This window comes from Simochromis diagramma, unplaced genomic scaffold (genome assembly GCF_900408965.1).
Source record: "Simochromis diagramma unplaced genomic scaffold, fSimDia1.1 OVJJ01000337.1, whole genome shotgun sequence".
Lineage (NCBI taxonomy): Eukaryota > Metazoa > Chordata > Actinopteri > Cichliformes > Cichlidae > Simochromis > Simochromis diagramma.
Window position 1 is genome coordinate 2,378,822 of NW_024386982.1, and position 20,105 is coordinate 2,398,926.

Here is a 20,105-nt window from a genome sequence, read left to right on the forward strand (position 1 = left end):
CACATATGAAAGACGAGCAAAAGAGGAGACATAAAAGAAGTTCCGAGAGAAGCAAGACAACCAGAGTTCAAGGCAAAATGACCAGAAATGCCTTAGCTAAAGACAAACCTACATTTATTGCAGGAATTTTCCCTAAATGGAAAGTATGCCTGTTCATAAACATGACACTTGTGCAGTAGAGTTACTTCATCAAAATATTTAAACAAGGCAGTGTCTTGTAATTGGATTTCATTCGAAGCCATTTCTGCAGACTTTTGAGTCTAAAGTAATAAAAAGAACAAGCACACCTAGATTACAATAAAGATATCAGCTGACATTATGACTTTCTTTATCACTTAAAAATCTTGAAGCAATTTTTTGTCTTTCCAGAAAACAAACACGTTTGTCCTTCAAGCTTCTCCGCTTCTTCGAGCATTGCCCCGTGTCTGTTCTGTTTCTGCAACCTACATCCAGTAATTTTCTAAAATCTACAAGTCCTTATGTTGAGGACTTGCTCCTTATAAAATTCTCTTACTGATCCCTTTAAAAACTGTGGCAAAAAAGTAGCCAGAAATGCACAAGAGGAGTTTGATAGATTTCAGACAGTACAGGATCAGAATGTAGATTTTTGCAGTAAAATGAGAAAACAACCAAAAGTTTCACCTGTTGCATACAATCTGGATATTAAACAAAGACTACTATTTGAAGTCGCGTTGCTCCCAAGCTTCGAAATACGACTTCAAGGTATCTGGAACGTGTAGCACAAACAACCTGACCCAACCCCCAAAGCGGTTGACTGGGAAACTGATGGATGTAAAGAGGTACAACATGTGCACAAAGAAAAATGGTTAAACTAAGTGTTATAAAGGTGAAAGAAAAACAGGCAGTAATTTTAAATGGTATAATAATATGTCATGTAAGGATATAGACTTTGTACTTTGTCACCGTAAAACAGTTAGGCCTCTTTTACACAACTTCCCTGCTGTTTGAGGTTAGTTTAGTTTACTGTATATTTAGTTGCTTTGTTCAAGAACTGACATACAGAAACACATGCACTGAGGCAAGGAGCCTTAACCATCATTCAGGGCTGCTAAGGCATACATACCAACACCAAGGCCCTCCTTCCTGCCCGACTGATCCAAGTGCAAGTTATAGCTAGTTCATCTCTGACTTTGCATTTTTCCTTGTGGGTGTCTATATGTGTTAAGCATGTGCCTGTCAAAACATGCATCTGTTTGTGTCAGCGCGCTTCCAATGTCATATTTAATCTCACAATGACGCATGCAGTTTATCAAAATTGCACACCTATACTTCCCGCAGTGCATGCTGGGATAGCAACCACAAAACCCCCAAAAAGCAGGCTTGTGTATGAGCACATCAGCGAAGCAAAGAACTGTTTACTCCTACCTGAAAAAGGATCCTCTGAATTGTCTGCCTCTTGCTCCTCTGAAAAGATTTTGCCCAAGCTGATAGGTCTGTTCCCTCCAGCTGCAGCTCCACTGTTGCTGCCATCTTCCACATCCTCCACTGGCACCACAGTGAAGGTGGGCATCTTGATTCTTCTTTTACCCGGAAGAAACTATGAAGAGATTACAAACTAGGAAGACACTGGCTTTTCCCACAGAGAACAGATTTTAAAAAGTGTCCAGATAAATCTAAATAAAAGGACTGAACCCGATGAGGCAGGCCAAACTTCACTTTAACCACAACATGGCACTCAGATCTTTTGTTTCCCTTCTTTTTGGTGTGTAATCCAATGTCCTCTAGACTCAGGGTGAAAGTACCGCCTCCTGCACATGAAGCAGGCCAAAGTCCTCCTGTGTATCAAGTTACGCCCTCTCCTTGTTTCTTTCCCTCCCTTTTCTCCTAACTGCTTCAGCACTGTTGGCCCACGTGACCCTCTGTTTACCATATGAACAGTTAGTCCACACAGAGAAAGCCCTGCAGCCCCTCCCACTCTGACGTCCCACTTCTCTCGCACACACCTTAGAAATGCAAGATGGCAGGGAAGCAATATCCAGAAGTACATATAAAAAGGATCTGACTCATCCACACGAAGCGGAACACCCGAGTCATGCTTAGCAGGACAAACCTAAGTCTGTTTCTTTCTGCTTTCGTTTGTTCCTCTCCCTTCGGGCTAATAGTTGTCGTCTCTGTGTTTTTCCAGGTAAACAAGAGGAGTGTTCCTTTTCCCACATTGCATGATGGGTAATGAGGAAGAACAGCGATTCAGAATATTCTTGCTCTCTGACGTCCGCACACATTGTAACAGCAAAGGAAACACCTTGGAAATCTTGAAGAGTGACTTTCCTCTTTATTTCTCTGTATTTCCTGTCTGTTGTGAGTTCCACGATTACAATGGACAGTCACAGGCGGAAAGGAGTGAGCTTTGAATAACAACGGCCACAAGTAAACATGCATTGTATTTAGTTTGTGGGAACAATTATTTTATTACCCATCTTTCTCTTTAAAAGGCTGGGCAGGGCCTGTCTTACTCAACTATAAACTACCTGTTACATCATATCTTTGTGTCAGTACTGTGAAGTCTGAGTACTGAGAAACTATACAAGTGTCTGTTTTTGAAAGTGTCTGTGTCAGTCAGTATATTTTGCAGCACGTCTGTTAGGTGTTTAAAAGGAAGCTAAACTACATGTCTTACTTGAGAATGCCATTTTGGCTTTTGAGGTTTAAAACTATAGTAAAATATACTATGGTCTGAAATTATACATGTCTGTATTCATCTAATGTATTTTATACCACTTGTATTTAAAGTTTAACACATTGTTGAGTTATTCTAACATAAACCCGAGACACATGGAAAAATGCCATTTACACCCTGAAATGCAAGACAGTATGAACAAGCAGCTTTACTGCTGCTGTTTTCTGTATTATTTTGGTAGTTCAATTTTTGCTCTTTGCTCTCCAGGAGGATGGTATCATTTTTGTGCTATTTGTTAATTTTTTTAATATTACATTGCCAATCCTGGACCTCATCCACTACATAGCATTATTAATCTGGACATTAACTACACAAATGCCTTTATGTAACATTTCTAATGAATCCATTAGAATCACGTAATAGATTAATTAGACAAATCATCTCAGAAAGTTGATTCTGTTCATCTGTATGTGACGTTTTCAGTGCAAGAAATATTTTGTAACTTATCCAAGCGACTTCTTCAGTCTTGGCTGACAACAACACATTTGCACAAAGTACAAAACTAGCACCGCTGACTAACAGTGGGCCGTGAGCTAGATCTCTTAGGCTGTAAAATTCCCATCAATAATGAATTTAGAAGTCGATGTGTAGGGTTAACCAGTAAGTGCCACAGATCAGGATTTTATGTTTGTCTCTCATAATCTATTGGAGCACAAACTGAGTATCATGAGGAGGCTACAACAACACAAAGTGAACAACATCGCCACAGACACAGCAGCCAGGGAAGCAGAAGAACATCATGTCAAGAAAGCATGTTGTTCTAATAGTTTTCCGGTACTTGTCTTTTGTTCTGCAAACACAGAAACACAAGCACTTCAACTCAGAGGCTGCACTCTGCTGAATGATACAGGACCACTGTAACCAGCTCCTTGTGTTATTTCAGAACTTGTGCTGACAAAATAACCAGATACTCAGTATTGTTCACACTGACAATATTGTGCACCCCTATGTATGTTTACACAACTTATAATGTAGCAGGCTGCTGGGGATTACTCTGATCCCCTTATTGACAATTTGAGAGGTGAAACACAGTTTCGCACAAGTTCATGTACGAGATTTAAACTGCACACGCCAACATTCGCGCTGTGTTTATGTTCATAACAGAACATCTGTCGAACACACTTCTTGTACAGCTTCACTCTGCTTACATTACCTGTGCTCACCTGCAGACACAGAAACACAAGCACTTCCGTTCAGCGCGGATTCACTCTGGAAGCCGCTCGCGCCACGCGCGTGTGCCAACAAGATCTAAGGACCCCCAAGCTGCCCTACCCAGTGCCTGCGCGAGGTCCACTCATGGGAATTATAATAGACCTGTCGCTACCCGGGGTACCGATCGGGTTTCCGGTACCGATCGGGTAGTTTTTTTTTGTTTGTTTTTTTCGTGTTTTTTTTTATTGACAAAGCACAAAATACAGATATACAAATACAAAATAGCAAACACAATGTCAGGGGGTTCGTATAAAAAAGCAAAATAGACACAGTCTATTATAGAATCACATGATATTGAACAGGGAACATAGGTTTACGGTTTTGACAGCTTTTTGATTTTGAGAATGTTGTATGGTTTAACATATTGTTTGGTTTCATTTAAAAAGCACCGAAAGGATGGTTTTGCGTTAGAAAATTTCGACTTATGTATATGAAATTTAGCCAATAATATCAATAAGTTAATCAAATAAAATTCGTTTGCCCTGTGCATGGGGTACTTAAAGAAACCAAACAACATTTTCTCGTAACAAAGAGAGAACTCAGAAAGGAAAAAGGAAACAACAAAAACACAAAATTCTTGCCAGAAAAGATTCGTGTATAAGCATGACCAAAATAAATGAGAAATATCTTCCTTCACACAATTACAAAATGTACAGTTAACATCAATGTCCTTTTTATAACGTGCAAGAAAAGACCTAGTTGGGTAAAAACGATGAATAACTTTAAAAGATATTTCCTTTACTTTGTTATTTAATAGAAATTTCGACGGTAAAGTCCAAATCTCCTCCCATTCCAGGTCCTGGTATAAGTCATTCCAGTAGGCGACAGCCGTTGGGACACAAGTTCTGTCTTTTTGAAACAGAGTTCGTATTTCACGGTTGTTTTTCCTCCTTACAGAAGGGAAAACGGATCGGGTAGTGACAAGACCCCGTGCACGAGAAAATGCTAACTTCCTGGTTTGAGACCGGATGTGGGGTTGTACATTTCCGGTAGCTTTACTTTGCGGTCAATCGCTACTGCGAAGATATACTCCAAAACCATGTCCAAAACTCGAAAACGGAAAGATGGCGTTAAGTTACAAAGAGCAGAAGGTGGGAACTCTCACCACTGTTGTGTCATAAAAAATCTAATGATCAATTTTGACGTTTACATCACTCAACACAAGCAGAACTGCATCACTGCAGCAGAAGACACATCGTCCACATTCAGAAGCACATCTCTGTATAATGACTGGTCTTATGATTTAAACAGGCAAATGTTCAGCATTCAAACTGCAGGTGAAGAATAGTCAAACCAGATGTTTCCCGTTATGTCGAGATCAGCTAGTCAAGTACACACACACACACACAGCATGTTAACAAACCGTGAAAAAAGCCACACAAAAAATGAATGATTGCTGGTAACGGTTTCTATACATTAGTATGTACAAAGGGTATGTTGTGACTTACCTTCAAAATTACAGCGGTCCCTCGCTATAACGCGGTTCACCTTTCACCTCGCTGTTTCACGGATTTTTTAGTGCAAGTTTGCACGTTTTTTTCTTTACATCACATTGTGTCCTGCGTCCTGATCGCTGTAGACGATCTCCTCCGTGACGTCTCTCCTGTACAGTACAGAATCGCTGCATCGATCGCTCGCAGTGTGACTCTGAAGTGCAGTACTGTATGTCCACGATGTCCACCAAACGTTTTGCACCGTCAAAAAATAAAATTGGCTACTTGATTTCACCTATTGCTGGTTATTTTTAGAACATAACACCTGCGATAAACGAGGGACAGCTGAGAAATATAACATTTGAATCCCTTTTCTCTTTTGCTCTGAGGCGCGGGGGAAAAAATATCGACAAGTCGATGAACATCATTTACAGATATATTGGGTAAATGCCCGAGACATCTATAGAAATGTAAATCGCCGCTTGATTCATTCATTTGCTTAACTTGTTTTGGACTGTAAACCAGGCGCGAATAGGACACCGGAAACAAAGCTCCCCACAGGAGTTTCTGCACCGGAAGTAGCATATGCTAACGTGCACATAGTCAATTAACCCACTAAATGTTGTAGTTGGATTGCCAGTGAGCATAATATATGTCAAAATAAAGTAATAAAAATGTAAATCAACACAGTAACATCAATAAGGAACAAAATTAAATAAAATTATGTTTTGAAATCCACTCCTGTGGATTCAAAAAGGTGAAAGGGGAACACCATCTCAGAATCGAAGAGGGGGCCTGAGAGTACATCTTTTCATCTTATAATGCTGTGACCAGCCATGGTACTCATGGCTATTTGTCACTGGTCATGACGATTTTCATATTAATGATAATATGAATGAAATTGACCTCATCGTCCAAAGTCATGCTTTCCCCAGGCAGTATCACTTAGAAGGCATAGCGTGTATTTTTTGACTGCTATGCAGATGATACCCAGCTTTCTCTATCCACGAGGCCAGGTAACAAACACACTTAAAATTACAGAAATGCCTTCAAGATACAAAGACCTGGATAACCTCTAATTTCTTGCTTCTTAATTCATAAAAAACTGAGGTTATTGTACTTGGCCCTAATAATCTTAGAAATATAGTTTCTAACCACATGCTTACTCTTACTGGTATTGCATTTAAAATCCTTCTTATCACATACAAGATCTTGAATAATCAGTCCCCATCTTATCTCAAAGACCACGTACCTTACCGTGACAATAAGCACATCGCTTTCAGATCGCTGGTTTACTTGTGGTTCCTTGGGTATTTAAAAGTAGAATGGGAGGCAGAGCCTTCAGCTTTCAGGCCCCTTTTCTGTGGAGCCAGCTCCCAGTTTGGATTCAGGAGCAGACACTATCTCTGTTATTAAGATTAGGCTTAAAACTTTCCTTTTTGATAAAGCTTATAGTTAGGGCTGAATCACTTGATAGTGAATCCTCCATAAGTTATGGTGCAATAGGCCCATAATTAATGGGCTTAATGCAATACCTTCCCACTGTTGCCAAAGCACTTTCTCACAGGGGTTCATCTGATTGTTGGGATTTTGTTTGTATTATTGTAGGGTTTTTACCTTAGAATATAAAGCCTTTACAACAACAGTTGCCTTGAGTCAACGTTATTTTTATTTGTTGCTATATAAATAAAATTTAATTGAGTTGGTGCCATTGTTAGTCTCTTCAAAGTCATCAAATGATAAGTACTAAGGTCACACCATATAATGCCAGCAGAGGGTGCTGCAGGTTCATGAGGCCTTGAACCTGCAGCGCTGACAGTGAAGTGCGAAGAGATGGCAACTCAGTGTCCAAGTCACAGGGAAGGATATTTATAACTTGCAAGCAGCCAGTGGTGGACTAGCTGCACATATGCTTTGGTTCACAGGAGGATGGCGCAAAGAGCACCTGAATCTGAACAGAGCTGTAGAAAATGATATACAGTTATTTAAGATAAGTCATGCTTGTTTAATGAGGTGAGATGCAAATTTTGTATCTACAAAACCCCATTTTTTCCTTCATATCATTTGTGTGATATTGCTATGCCTATGCCTGAACCAGCACAGATTCTCCTTCCTGGACAAAACTGCCATTTTATCCTCAGATGGCTCATGTGTGAATGTTGAAAAAAAAGGTAAAACCTAGAGAAGTAGAGGTGAAATCAAATCCCTTTAGCAAACAGTAAAAAGGTCAGTGCTGACGCAGACCTGGGAGCAGGCTGTCCTCCCTCAAGACTATATTCTTAAGTGGCTATAGATTCTATTTGTAGCATTTTACCTGTTTACTGACTCCCCCACTCCAAAACCAGGTAGCTGCACAAACATACTGCAGGGTTTGGATGACCTCTTGTGACATCACACAAGGTATAAATTTCAATTGCCTGCACTGTGCTGTCAGACCACAAAATGCAACATCAAGAGCAACAGAACTCGTGTTTGTCAAAGTTTTCATTTAGTCAGAGTATTTGACGAAATCCAGAGATATTGAATATATGAACAATGCTTCTAATTATATACACAGACACCCAATGAAAAGTAATTCCTTCTATATTAAACAAAAGTGTTGCTGAGATTGTGTTAAATGCTAAATACACTCACCAGTTATTTTATTAGGTACATCTTGTAAGTACCAGAACTGTCTTAATTCTTTGCAGCATAGATTCAATAAGACATTGGAAACATTAATCAGAGATTCAGGTCTATATTGACATGACAGCATCACTCAGTTGCTGCAGAGTTGTTGGTTGCAAATCCGTGAGGTAAATCTCCTATTGCACCACATCCCAAAGGTGCTCTATTAGATTGAGATCCGCCTGTGGAGGCCGAGTACAGGGAACTCATTGTCATGTTCAAGTGTGCACTCTATCATGCAAATGTCAGAGCAGAAACTGAGACTCATCAGACCAGTCAACACTCTTCCAGTCTTTTATTGTCCAGTTTAAGCCTGTGCTAATTGTTGCCTCATTTTCTTGTTTTTACCAGGTTTAAGCACCCGATGTGGTCGTCTGCTGTTTCTTCTCTGATCTCTGGCATGAATAGAGATCAGAGAAGATCTTCTCTGATCAGAGATCTTCAACAAGGGAACTGCCAATGGTGCATACAGATTTTCTATTGTTTGGACCATTCTCCATAAACCCTTCTCTAATGTCTTCATACTTGAGGAACAAAGAAAATAATAATTCCAACTGACAAACATAAAAAACCATTGACATTTTTTCCAAAAAAGTTTATCTTCCTCTAACATGTAAGGTTAGGATAGGGTTACCACCAACAGTGACTTAGACTGTAAACTGTTAAAGAAACAACCACACATCATGGTGATGCCTAACTTTGAATTATACTATTAAATAAACTCAACTAAAGTTTCTGAACCAAAAATCTTTTTGGAACTGCTATACTGTATAGTAGCATTGAAGATCATATAATGCCTCCCTTGTCCGCATCACTCTTCTCCTTTTAGAGACATGACCACTTGCTCAACATGCAGCAATCTCCAGAACACCCAAGAATAACCTGCTCGGTCCTTCTTCACACTTTAACTTAAACACCGAGTTCTCCTTCGTTATGGAAAAAACCAAAAATGAATATCTTAACTATTAGGATTCACTGTGTGTACTCAGCCTACCGTAACCAACAGGGGGGCTCCAGGCAAGCATGGGCAGCAGTCAGACAACTATTTTTGGTATAAGTGGAAAATTTTGTTTTTGAATGGGGACCAACAGCAAAGGATCAGGAGAAAGTCTGTGACTCCTGGGGGACTGTGGGAAACAGTGACCCTCTGCAACACTCTGCTGGCGCTGAAATTCTGCATGTGGGTTACCAACAAAACAGCAAGCGAGGGAGGGTTGCCAAGCCCATAATTTGACTTTGGGATCAGTATGTGTGTGCGAGTGTGTTTGGCTGGTGGGAGGTGCAGAGCCAGAATTCATCATCCTTAAAATGCTTTCCACCTGCAGATGAAAAAAAAAAGTAGTAAAACTTCCAAGGACCGAAATCAAGTCAGTTTTCTTCTTTGTGTCAGCATTTTACACGAAAACAGATGAGGTGAACCACTCCTTAAGCTAGAAACACTGCAGAGGAAACCGGTGGGAGGAAAATGTAAAATGTGGAGAAACGAAAAAAAGGCGAATGATTAAATGAGTGGGTGATAACTAAAACTGACAGACTAGCAACAAAATGTGGGTCTGGAATCTGCTCAAAAATTCGCTGAATTTTTGGAGGGACTTTAGCACAGGAGGCCAAGAGCAGTTGTAGTTTCAATCAGTAAAAGCAGGACATGGAGACTCTTGCCAAACATGAGGCAAGATTTCAGACCAATTAATTTCTTTGAAGTGTGACTGCTTACTGTACATAGTCCAGTAGACATGTTTGCTTAAGGGAGTTTAGAAACAGTCTGACTGAGTGATATATCGCTCTCGCCCATATTTCTGCCACTTGTCATCGCCCACTCCCTTTCCTCCAGAGTGGGCAGAGCATTGGCACCAACCCTCTTTCCAGCTGGTGCAACCTGTAGGCTGTGCATTCGAAACCACTCATGGTGTTTTTGGCCACTGATTTAGCTAAAATAAATAGATATGTCAGCAACTCAAATAGAAAATATAGAACATAAAAACAAACAAAAAGAAAATTCATATAATCTGTAAATCAGGATTTAAAATATAATTTGGTACCCCAAGAGTGCCTCTTTGATGTACGCAAGATGTATCCCAAATAAACTGAAAATGCTAAAGGCTTTGTGGGGAAGGCTTTGCCACATTGCAGCTGAGGAGGTAGAACAGGTCATTAACAAACTGGAAGGTTGGTGGTTCGATCCCTGGCTGCTCCAGTCCACATGCCAAAGTATCCTTGGGTAAGAGACCAACCCCAAGCTGCTGTGCAGTGTGCTTATGAGATACAGTGTGAATGTTTAACAGAAAAGCACTTAGGTAGAAGAAGCATAGAAAAAAGTGTTTGTGTGAGTGAGAACCAGTCCATTTACTAATCACTTACTTGTTTCTAGCAAAATACATTCAGCATCCAACATCCTCAGAATGTGTTCTCTTACACAAGGACACAAGAGGCTTCCTGAACAGACTCTCTAGGTGCCGGTGCCAGACAAAGAGCAAGGGTCCAACTAAAAATGGAAAGAGGGACTAAAAAAGTAGTTAACGTGACACTAACCCCAAAACTGAGAGATGTAACAAACAATGAAGAAACAGGAAATACAAAGAGCTTGTAAAAACACAACTGCTCACTGTACCCTTTGGGCTGGGGACCCTGGTCAGTGCCTGAGAAGCTGTCCATTGGTAAAATTTCTTATAGGTATGGTTCTGGGGAAAATTCATTTTCTAATTCTGTAAAGTAGATGACCTGAGAGGAGGATACTACCAAAGTCAGGAACCAACAGTGTTGGTCAAGTTACTTGAAAAAAGTTATCCTGTTACTTTACTGATTACTTATTTTCAAAAGTAATTAGTTACTTAGTTACTTTTTAAAACATGATTTATCCCCTAAATAGGTGATAAAGCAATAGATCTTTCAGCCCAATTCTACTTTTCCTGCATAATCCATCATACAAAATGCAATCAAATGAAAAAGTCTCTTTTTAAAACTTGTTTTATTCGTTTTAATCTTTTAACTTTATGCATCAAGCAAACATTAAATTATCTGCAACATTCTCTGACTGGAAGAAATTTGTTTAACATTTAAACCTATTTTCTGCATATTTCAGCACATAAAATAAAATTGTTTTTTGTGTTTACACTCAGTCTTTCAAATAGATGCAAGTAAAACACAGCAGAAAATAAATAAAATCAAAGACTCAGTGGTGCTGTTGCTCTATTTTCACCTGTATAGCAGGAGTGGGGCAGGCGGAGGTTTGCCCTGGTGCAGGTGTGCCGCAGCGCTCAGTGAAAGGATACGGCAGTTTCTCTGTGAATTTCACATATCAGCGGCAGCGTATTTGGTGCTTGCTCAGAGGTTTAGGGGGTTTTTTTTGCTGTAAAAAGAAGTTTTCTTCCCACACAGTGAGCAGCGGACGCTAATGTTTTTGTCACTTTTTATGGAATCAAACTCAAAGTAAGATCAGTACTTCCACGCTTTAAACGCTGCACGCTCATACTCTCTCCCGCACTCCATTGTTGATCTGCACACAGCTGTTGCCACGAACATCGCACTCGCTTACGTCATTGTCATGAGACACTGTCCCATGCAACAAACCACAATATTAGCCAGACACGCAGTTAAAATGATGAAAATGACAATGACACCAGTCAGCTCCAGCTGCCTGTATCAGGATACTTGGCAGTCCACAAGGTGGATGGATGGGTACAGGTGGATGAGTTATGACTTGTTACCAGGGAGGATACTATCTATAGAGACCAAAACTGATGGAGATTTTAACATGGGAGTCTAAGGGGATTTACTGACTTCTGAAGCTTACCTTGAGTGGTCACTTCACTCTTGAGGTTGTCCTTTGGAGTTAACCAGTAAAAAGAAAAGTCACCAAAACATAAAAGAAATACAATTTATTTTATGATGATGGCAAATTTAAAAAAAAAAAAAGAACCCAAGTGAGAATAACTATTAAAAGAACGCTGAGTTCAGTGTGTCACAGTTCACTGAGGACTCACATGCAGGACTCTTTGGTTTGAGGAGACCAGTGGGGTTTATTTCACATTCACCAGGTGTACAGACAGTGAAGGGAATTGTGCTACATACAAATGTGACAGGGGTCCGGGCTCCAGGGAATCCAAGGTGGGGAGGAGAGGGGAAAACACTCGCTCGAGCTGAGATACACTGATGCGAGTCACGCAATGATCCAGTGATGAATGGCTGCCATCCCTCTGCTTAAATGCAGTGAGACTCAGGTGTTTCCATTTCACGGGTGCCGTGAAACTGCAACGAGTTCCACCCCGGCACAAGAGAGAGAACAATAATGCAGATCAGCTACCTGCTGATCCACCGGGCCGTGACACGATTATTTTTGGCATTAGAAACATACACATCTCTGTGACGAACATTAAAAGTTCTTTTTTCCAGGACCAACTCTTCCTGTACATTTACACTGAAATTGAAGCATAACCGACATATTAATGTAGTTTAATGATTTGCCCCTAATGATTCTTTCAGGCTTAATAGATTGACACAAAGGCTAACCGAGTATGACTTTGAGAAGCTTCCAGATCTGTGTTGTGTCATGAGAAAGAAGACTGAAACTCCCCACCGTTATAAATACACCTCAGCCATCAGAAAGCCCTGCGGCCGTGAGATGATTACCATGTTTTGCCACCAAAACACAGCTGCTAACTATGTTAAAATAATAACAACGTCTAAATCTATGAGTGGTGGAGGGCTGAGAGGAGGAAGTCCAACCGCACACTCACACAGCAGCGTGCACACACACACACACACACACACACATGCCTCTCATCCTGTCACGCAGTGATTGTTAGCCCACATGCTTGGTGTGTGTCCACCCAGGAGTCGACCGCCAGCAGTGAGGGGCTATAAAGCATGCGAGTGATTGCACGAGGCATATTTAGAAAGTGCCTCACTTTTACACACGCACAGTTACACATTTGTACGTAGAGGTGGACACACACAAACACACACACACATTTTACCCATGCACTTCAGTGTTTTTCAGGCATGACCAGATGTGTCCAAATTTCAAACATATCTCACAAAGCCTCATAATTGCTATGTCTATTTGATGTTTCTGTATTTTTTTGACCAACACACACAATCAAAAAGGTTTTATTGCTAAAACGGGCAACACAGGAGTATGTTGTTAGACTTACACAAATACAAGCTGGGACTATTTATTCATTTGCCATGAAAAGACTCATACTTTTCTTTACAGTTCAGTTTTGTAGATTAAATGTTCCAGGTCTCTGTCTATCATTATTTAAAGATTCATGAGATGGCAGTTATGATTACAAGGGGTAACTAAGTTTAGCACGAGGGGAGAATGAACACTGTGAAGGCTTTGAGTCTGATGCAGATTGACTGAAGCATTTGACGTATGCAGTTCCTAGCTGAGAAGTGTGGCACACAGAGTGGAGAATATGTCCTCCATGTCTGTGGGGCCCTTCTCAATGGGGGCCAGGTTAGATTGTGCTAAGCTCAGCATATCCTAGTCAAAAACCTAGATTTCTTACCAGTGCACCTGGGTCCATTTAAATGCTGCAAAGTCGCCATGTTTTATGGAGATATGCTGGAGGCACGGTAAATGGTAAATGGACTGGTTCTTATATAAAAGCCCTCTTCTACTCTAACTGAGGACTCGAAGTGCTTTATGCATTTACAAAAGCACTTTTTTCTCTTTCTGTGTAAGTGCTTTCTATCTAACATTCACACACATTCATATTCGGGTGGATGTACTGGAGAACGTTTGGGGTTCTTGGGTATGTTGCCCAAAGATATTTGGCATGCAGACTGGAGCAGACGGGGATCGAACCAACCTACCGATTAGTAGGTGAGCTGCTCTATCTGTGGAGCTACAGCCACCCCACATACAGGTTAATAATGTGTGTGTTTTATAAATACATGTCACTGTCAGTCGCTGCACACAATAAATAATAAAAAAAAAAACAACCCCCCCCCCCCAAACACACACACACAAAATATTCATATTAAATAAACCTGTGCATTTTTTGTTGATGAAACATGATTGAAACATGTTTAGATGAAGTAAGTTCAGCTCTTGGAATATTTTAATCCTTTACAATTTTGTAATTTTATTCCAACACTATTCAATAACTTTTACCCCAATACTACTTGGTCACTTTAATACTACATGTTGTCTTCATATTACATAATGTTCAACAAAGTGTAGAGTGTGGTTAACATAAAAAGTAAATGGATTTACAACTACCATCCTGTCTTTATCCGGGTTGCAGAGGGGCTGGGGCATGTCCCCAAAGTGATAGGTTAAGAGGCAGGGTACACCCCGGACAGTTTACCAGTCTATCACATAGAGACAAACAACCATTTGCGCTCACATTCACGGGTAATTTAGAATCACCAATTAACCTAACTCTAATTGCATGAGTTCTTACTGTAGGAGGAAACCAGAATACCCAGAGAGAAACCACTGCAAATGTCAATAGAAAATTGTGCTTAGTCTGCATATGATAGAATACTGCATGATGACCTTTTGATGACTCAGACTGTTGTTCACTACAAGACTTGTTCTGTTCCCTCTTATCATACAAAGACGGAGCAGTTTCTTCTTCTAGCGATAATAAGAGCTGAACAAGCACACTGTTCCAAAAAACAGTAATGTCAAAGTATCTTACTGTATATTTTACAGTTTTGTACTGTCTTTCTAGAATATCATGAAATTTACATAAGTAGACGGTGATTTTACATGTCAAAGGTAAAATAACATAACATCACTGTAAATATAGTAAAACACAATTTACTTGTTTTTTAAATATATGTTTTTGTACATATGAATATTTAGATTGTAAAAATACATTCAGAAATGTATCATCATTTCACAAATATTTGTCTGTTAAGTGAGAGAATAATCTGTTAAATTCAAATGTAATACTATAGAAAAATATATAAAATGATCGAAAATTAATGAGAATAATCAATAATTAAAGGAGTATTTGAATTATAATTGTGCTGAAAATTTCATGTCATCTAGGTCTGATTCAATAATTCAGAGGTAACAAGTGAAAATATAATTAATAGGAATAAAAACTTAAAAAAAACATATAAAACATTGCACGGCCACGCTGTGCTAATTATATATTTTAAAAAATAAATGTAGAGATAGGAATTGCAATTAATATAAATCTCAAAGTATTCACAACATTCCTGGACAGAAATAGGCCTCTGCACCTGGGGTGAGGGTGTGGCCATGAAAACAATGTGACATGCCATTGGATGTTGGGACACATAATAACATGACACTAAGCATCGGCCAATGAATGTGAACTAACAACCACAAGCTCGCAGGTATGGCTGTACTGTAGGAAAAAATCCTGATATAAAAGTATTTTACTGCATTTTACAGTTTTGTTCTGTTCTTCTAGAATATCGTCAAAGTTATGTAAATAGACTGATTTCACATTTCAAATGTAAATTAACGTTAAATCACTGTAATGTAATAAAACATAATTTTCATGATTATTAAATGTATCTGTCTGTACATATGCATATTTGGATTGTTAAAATACATTCACAAATGTATCATGATTTCACAAATATCTGTCCGTTATTTGAAAGATTGAACTGTTGAACTCAAATGTAATGCTATGGAAAAGTATATAATATGATTCCTATAAGCTTGTGTTACATCACATAAGTATTATTATCATTGCTGTGCGATATGGCAGCCTCGCCTCTGTCCCAGGGCATGCAATCCATTATTATTTAAACCAACTGTTAACTGTATATTTCTGTACCTTTACGTATTATGATTCATATTGCCACATTCATTGACCTTGTTTATAGGTAATTTCATTGTTTGATCACGTTAAAATGTTCCTAATTTAATTTCTAAAAGCACTTGGAAAAGGCAGAATCCCATGTAAAATTAGCGCAACAAACTGTATTGTCATTACTGGAAATAAACGTATTTTCATGAGGAAGTTATTTTCTGTTATTTTACGGTAGTATTTTGGCGCCCAGCTGCCGGAATATTACTGTGTTTTTAAGATTTGTTTTTTTCCCCCTATTTATAGATAATTTCATTGTTTAATCACATTAACATGTTCCTAATTTAATGTTTAAAATCACTTTAAAAGGCAAGATCGCATGTAAAATTAGCGCAACAAACTGTATTGTCATTACTGGAAATAACCGTATTTTTATGAGGAAGTTATTTTCTGTTATTTTACGGTAGTATTTTGGCACCCAGCTGCCGGAATATTACCGTTTTTTTAAGATGTTTTTTTAACAGTGCAGTTTCACTCCCTACCAGGAAGAGGAGCCGCTTCTTACAGAAACACACACATACGCACATACTTACGCACCAACATTCCTCTGTCATGAACAAACGTACTTACTGTTGTATTACCCTTGTATATAAATAAAGACCAGAACAGAAACAGAGTGCAAGTCCCTGAGCCCCCGCTCTCGTGCGGGCGCTCTGTGACTGCCCTTGCTGCAAGTAAAACTGTGTGTTTCTACTCTCTGATTCTCAGCTGAAGAAGCTGTATACCGAAAAAAGTTGAGGCGGCTGCTTGACTTGACTGAGATGGATGCCTTCCGACTTCCGGTCTGGCGGGTCGTGTGATGGCTGTGTAGGTAGGGTAATTGCTCCCGACCTTTTTACTTTTCCCCCCCAATTTATCTAACTCGAAACTTAAGAAGCTTGGATGGATAGTGTGGAGTTTTTGTGTTTGGAATAAAAATGCCCAGAAAATTTAAGAAAAAGGATGTAAGGACGTAGTGAAGTGGAAGAAGATGCTTTGTTGCAAGCTAGTAGTAATATGGAAGACGACCAGCAATCCGATGCTAATGCTAGTGCAAAAGACTACCCAGCTACGATGGATATGATATTAAAAGAATTCTGTGCTTTCAGAAAAGACACAAATGAGCAGTTTAATGCTATAAGGGAGAATGTGGATGGCATTGGTAAAAGACTCGATGAAGCAGAGGGACGCATAGATGTTGTGGAGACTCGAATTCAGGTTTCGGAGGAGCTGCTAATGGAATTAGCAAATCTTCAGTTGCGATGCGAAACTAAGCTACTGGATTTAGAGGGACGGTCACGTCGCAAGAATCTCAGAATATATGGCGTGAAGGAAGGAGAAGAGGACAAATTCCCATCTGTTGTAAACTTTGTAGAGGTTTTATTTGAAAAGACAATGTGCCTCTCTTCTCCCACCGTGTTGGGAATCGAAAGAGCACACCGAGCCGGTGCTAAGAAACCCCTGGAAGGAGCCCCTCCACGCTCAATTGTGGTCAAACTCGCAAGCTACCGTATCAAAGAAGACATTATCAAGAAGGCCTGGCAGGCTAGGGGGTTTGACTTTCAGGATACTAGGATATATGTGGACAATGATTATGCCCCGGAGATACAACGAAGAAGAAAAGAATATGCGGCAGCGAAGAAGGTGCTTAAGGAGAATAACATTCGCTTCCAGACGCCTTTCCCGGCCAAGCTGAGAGTGTACTACAGAGATGGAACCGCGACGTACAACACGGCACATGAAGCGACTATCGACATGGTGAAGAGAGGATTATCGGTAGACGTTGTGAAAGACAGGGATACACTCATGGACCAAATAAAACAGCAGACTTGGCAAACAAGTACGAAGAAGAAATGTGGAAATACGATCCAAAAGCAGGGTTTCAAGGAGCGTCTCCAGGTATTTAGGAACCAAGATGACCGTGGATAACCAGGCTGTTTGTGACGGAGCATCATATTAGAGGTAAACTCAAGAGTATAGAGACTTAAGATGAACTGAGACTACGAACTTTATTTTGATAAAGATGTTTTTGTTTTATAATTAAGTAATTCCATAAAGAGGGCATATAAAAGTACATTAAAGTCGGGTCATTTATATGCATAGTAAGCTGGACCCTACAGACCACTGGGCTTCCGGCCTGCGTGCCGAAGACGGTGCTCTTCCACAAGTGGACAGAAGAGTTTTTCCCTCACTAATTACAGCTAATAGAGTGTTTATGTTTCTGGAAGTTAGTATGATTGTATGTTTTTGTTGTATAATGTTTTTTTCTATAATGTTTTTTTTTCTCTTTTTTTTCTCATCGGGGTGTACTTTTCGATTTCTGGTCATGTGCAGAGATTAAAATCATATAAGGCCGTACAATAATGCCTCGCAAGGTAACTAAAGTAGTGTCATTTAATGTAAATGGTTTGGGGAATCATATTAAAAGAAGCAAAATTATGTCAAAAATAAAAAGAGAAGGAATAGAAGTTGCCTTTCTACAGGAATCTCACTTACCACAGTTTGAGCATGAAAAACTTAAGAAATGGAAATTCAACCAGTATTCTTCTTCTTGTCCTCAGAGTTCAAAAAGGGGTGTGGTAATTTTAATTTTGAGTAGGTTAAATTTTGAATGCATTCAAGAAATAGGCGAGGACGGACAAGGTAAGCGACTCATGTTGTAACTGACGTCAGACGCCGGAGATTTTGGCGGAAAATTAAAGCAAATGGTAGTTTAGATTTGAACAAATTCATTTAAACTTCAGTATTACCAAATACACTTATCAATTGTCTTATAACTAACACTATTTGTCTAAATAATCTCCAACACCCTGGAGAACAACGAGGAGAGTTTAGAGACTCTCCAAGATTATATTGATCAGTGCTTTCAGGATCTCGTGATGAAGAAGACCCAGTGTGCAGCTTCCCCGGCCAAACCTGAGACGCCGTCGTCGAAAAGACAACGCCCGGCAGATTCCCCCGGCTCAACATCGCCAGCCGGCAAAGATATTGCCGACATACTGGAGTCAATCGACAAGCGATTGTCCAGTTTCGACGCAAGGCTGTCCTTGGTGGAGATTCTTCACCGGGAATTTAAATGCTTGCGAGAATCCCTGGAGTACAGCCAGCAGCAGGTGGAAACGCTTGCTGCTGAAAATGCCACGCTAAGGGAGTCGGTGAAATGTCTCACAGATGTTACCCAGCTCAATAGAGAAAATAAAAAAATAAAAGAAACAGTTATCAATCTACAAGCTCGTAGCATGCGTGATAATCTGGTATTTTCTGGTATTCCAGAAGCCGCTGGAGAGGACGCGGAGACTACGGTAAAAAGCTTCATCAAAACCCACCTGAAGCTGCCGGAGGACACGGTGAAGAACATCGTCTTCGATCGGGTACATCGCCTCGGCCCCATTCGGGCTACGGCCGGGAGACCACGTCCTATCGTGGCCAAATTCGGCCACTTCAACCAAAAGCAACATGTGAAAAGCCGCGGCAGGGAATTAAAAGGAACGGACTTCAGCGTGAACGACCAGTTCCCCAAAGAGATCTTGGAACGACGCAGGGTCCTCTTCCCAATCCGACGCGGCTTCATCCAGAAGGGCTCCCGCGCTGTCATCGCTGTGGACCGGCTGTACGTGGACGGACAGCTCCACCGCGACCCCAACATCACTCCGTGGCTGTATTAACCTCACACCAGATAAGAATCAGCTGCACCCTTTCCCTATCCACTCACACTAACTTGCATTAACATCTGTTTAACTTACCAGTATCAAATCGCATCTTAAAGTGTGATTTCATAGCAGAATTAACACAGTCACTCTCCGTCAGTGATTTAATTGGAATGTTTACGTTTTGTTTTGTTTTTTTCTTCTCGTTTTTTTTTTCCTCTCTTTTCCCCCTCTTGGTTTTATGCTGCTCACCCCTGTCCTTGGTTTCTTTCTTTATTCCTTTCACTGCCTCGATCACCTGCTTCGACACTCATCCGCAAACATCCTTTATTTCGACACATACGCACCATGCGCTCAACGGCAGCACATTTACATCAGTCAGACAGCGCACACAGTCATATAAGATACACACACACTTAAGCCAAGCCTACTCATATTAGTAACTATGCATACACAAAGTCAGACTCAGGGAGCATCTCGCCACACATTTTTTCTCTCTCTCCTTCTCTTTCTTTATGAACAAGTGACGTATTCTCTCCACCTGTCTAAGCGACGCACACAGCATACATCCCTAGTTATACACAAACATCTATGGGTACACTGAGGTTCATTACATGGAATATAAATGGAGCAAAAAAAAAAAAAAAAAAAAAAAAAAAAGAAAAAG

General features: G+C 40.0%; 1 protein-coding gene and 1 long non-coding RNA gene across 7 annotated transcripts in view; one reads left to right on the top strand and one right to left on the bottom strand.

Annotated features, from left to right (window-relative positions):
* Positions 1-4,001, bottom strand: part of LOC120738382 (solute carrier family 12 member 7-like) — a 38,221-nt gene extending 34,220 nt beyond the window's left edge. For 4 of the 6 annotated variants that reach the window (XM_040039585.1, XM_040039584.1, XM_040039583.1 and 1 more), the window contains exon 1: positions 1,387-1,838. In XM_040039585.1, the coding sequence (XP_039895519.1) occupies positions 1,387-1,531 (145 nt within the window). In that variant the 5' untranslated portion in view covers positions 1,532-1,838. Of the gene's footprint in view, positions 1-1,386; positions 1,839-3,851 lie in introns of those variants that run through there. The other 2 variants (XM_040039582.1, XM_040039581.1) reach the window with 2 other exon arrangements.
* Positions 1,816-4,081, top strand: LOC120738384. The gene is made up of 2 exons (XR_005696961.1): positions 1,816-2,075; positions 2,147-4,081. It is a non-coding gene; the product is annotated as an uncharacterized LOC120738384 (long non-coding RNA).
* Positions 4,082-20,105: the final 16,024 nt, after the last annotated feature.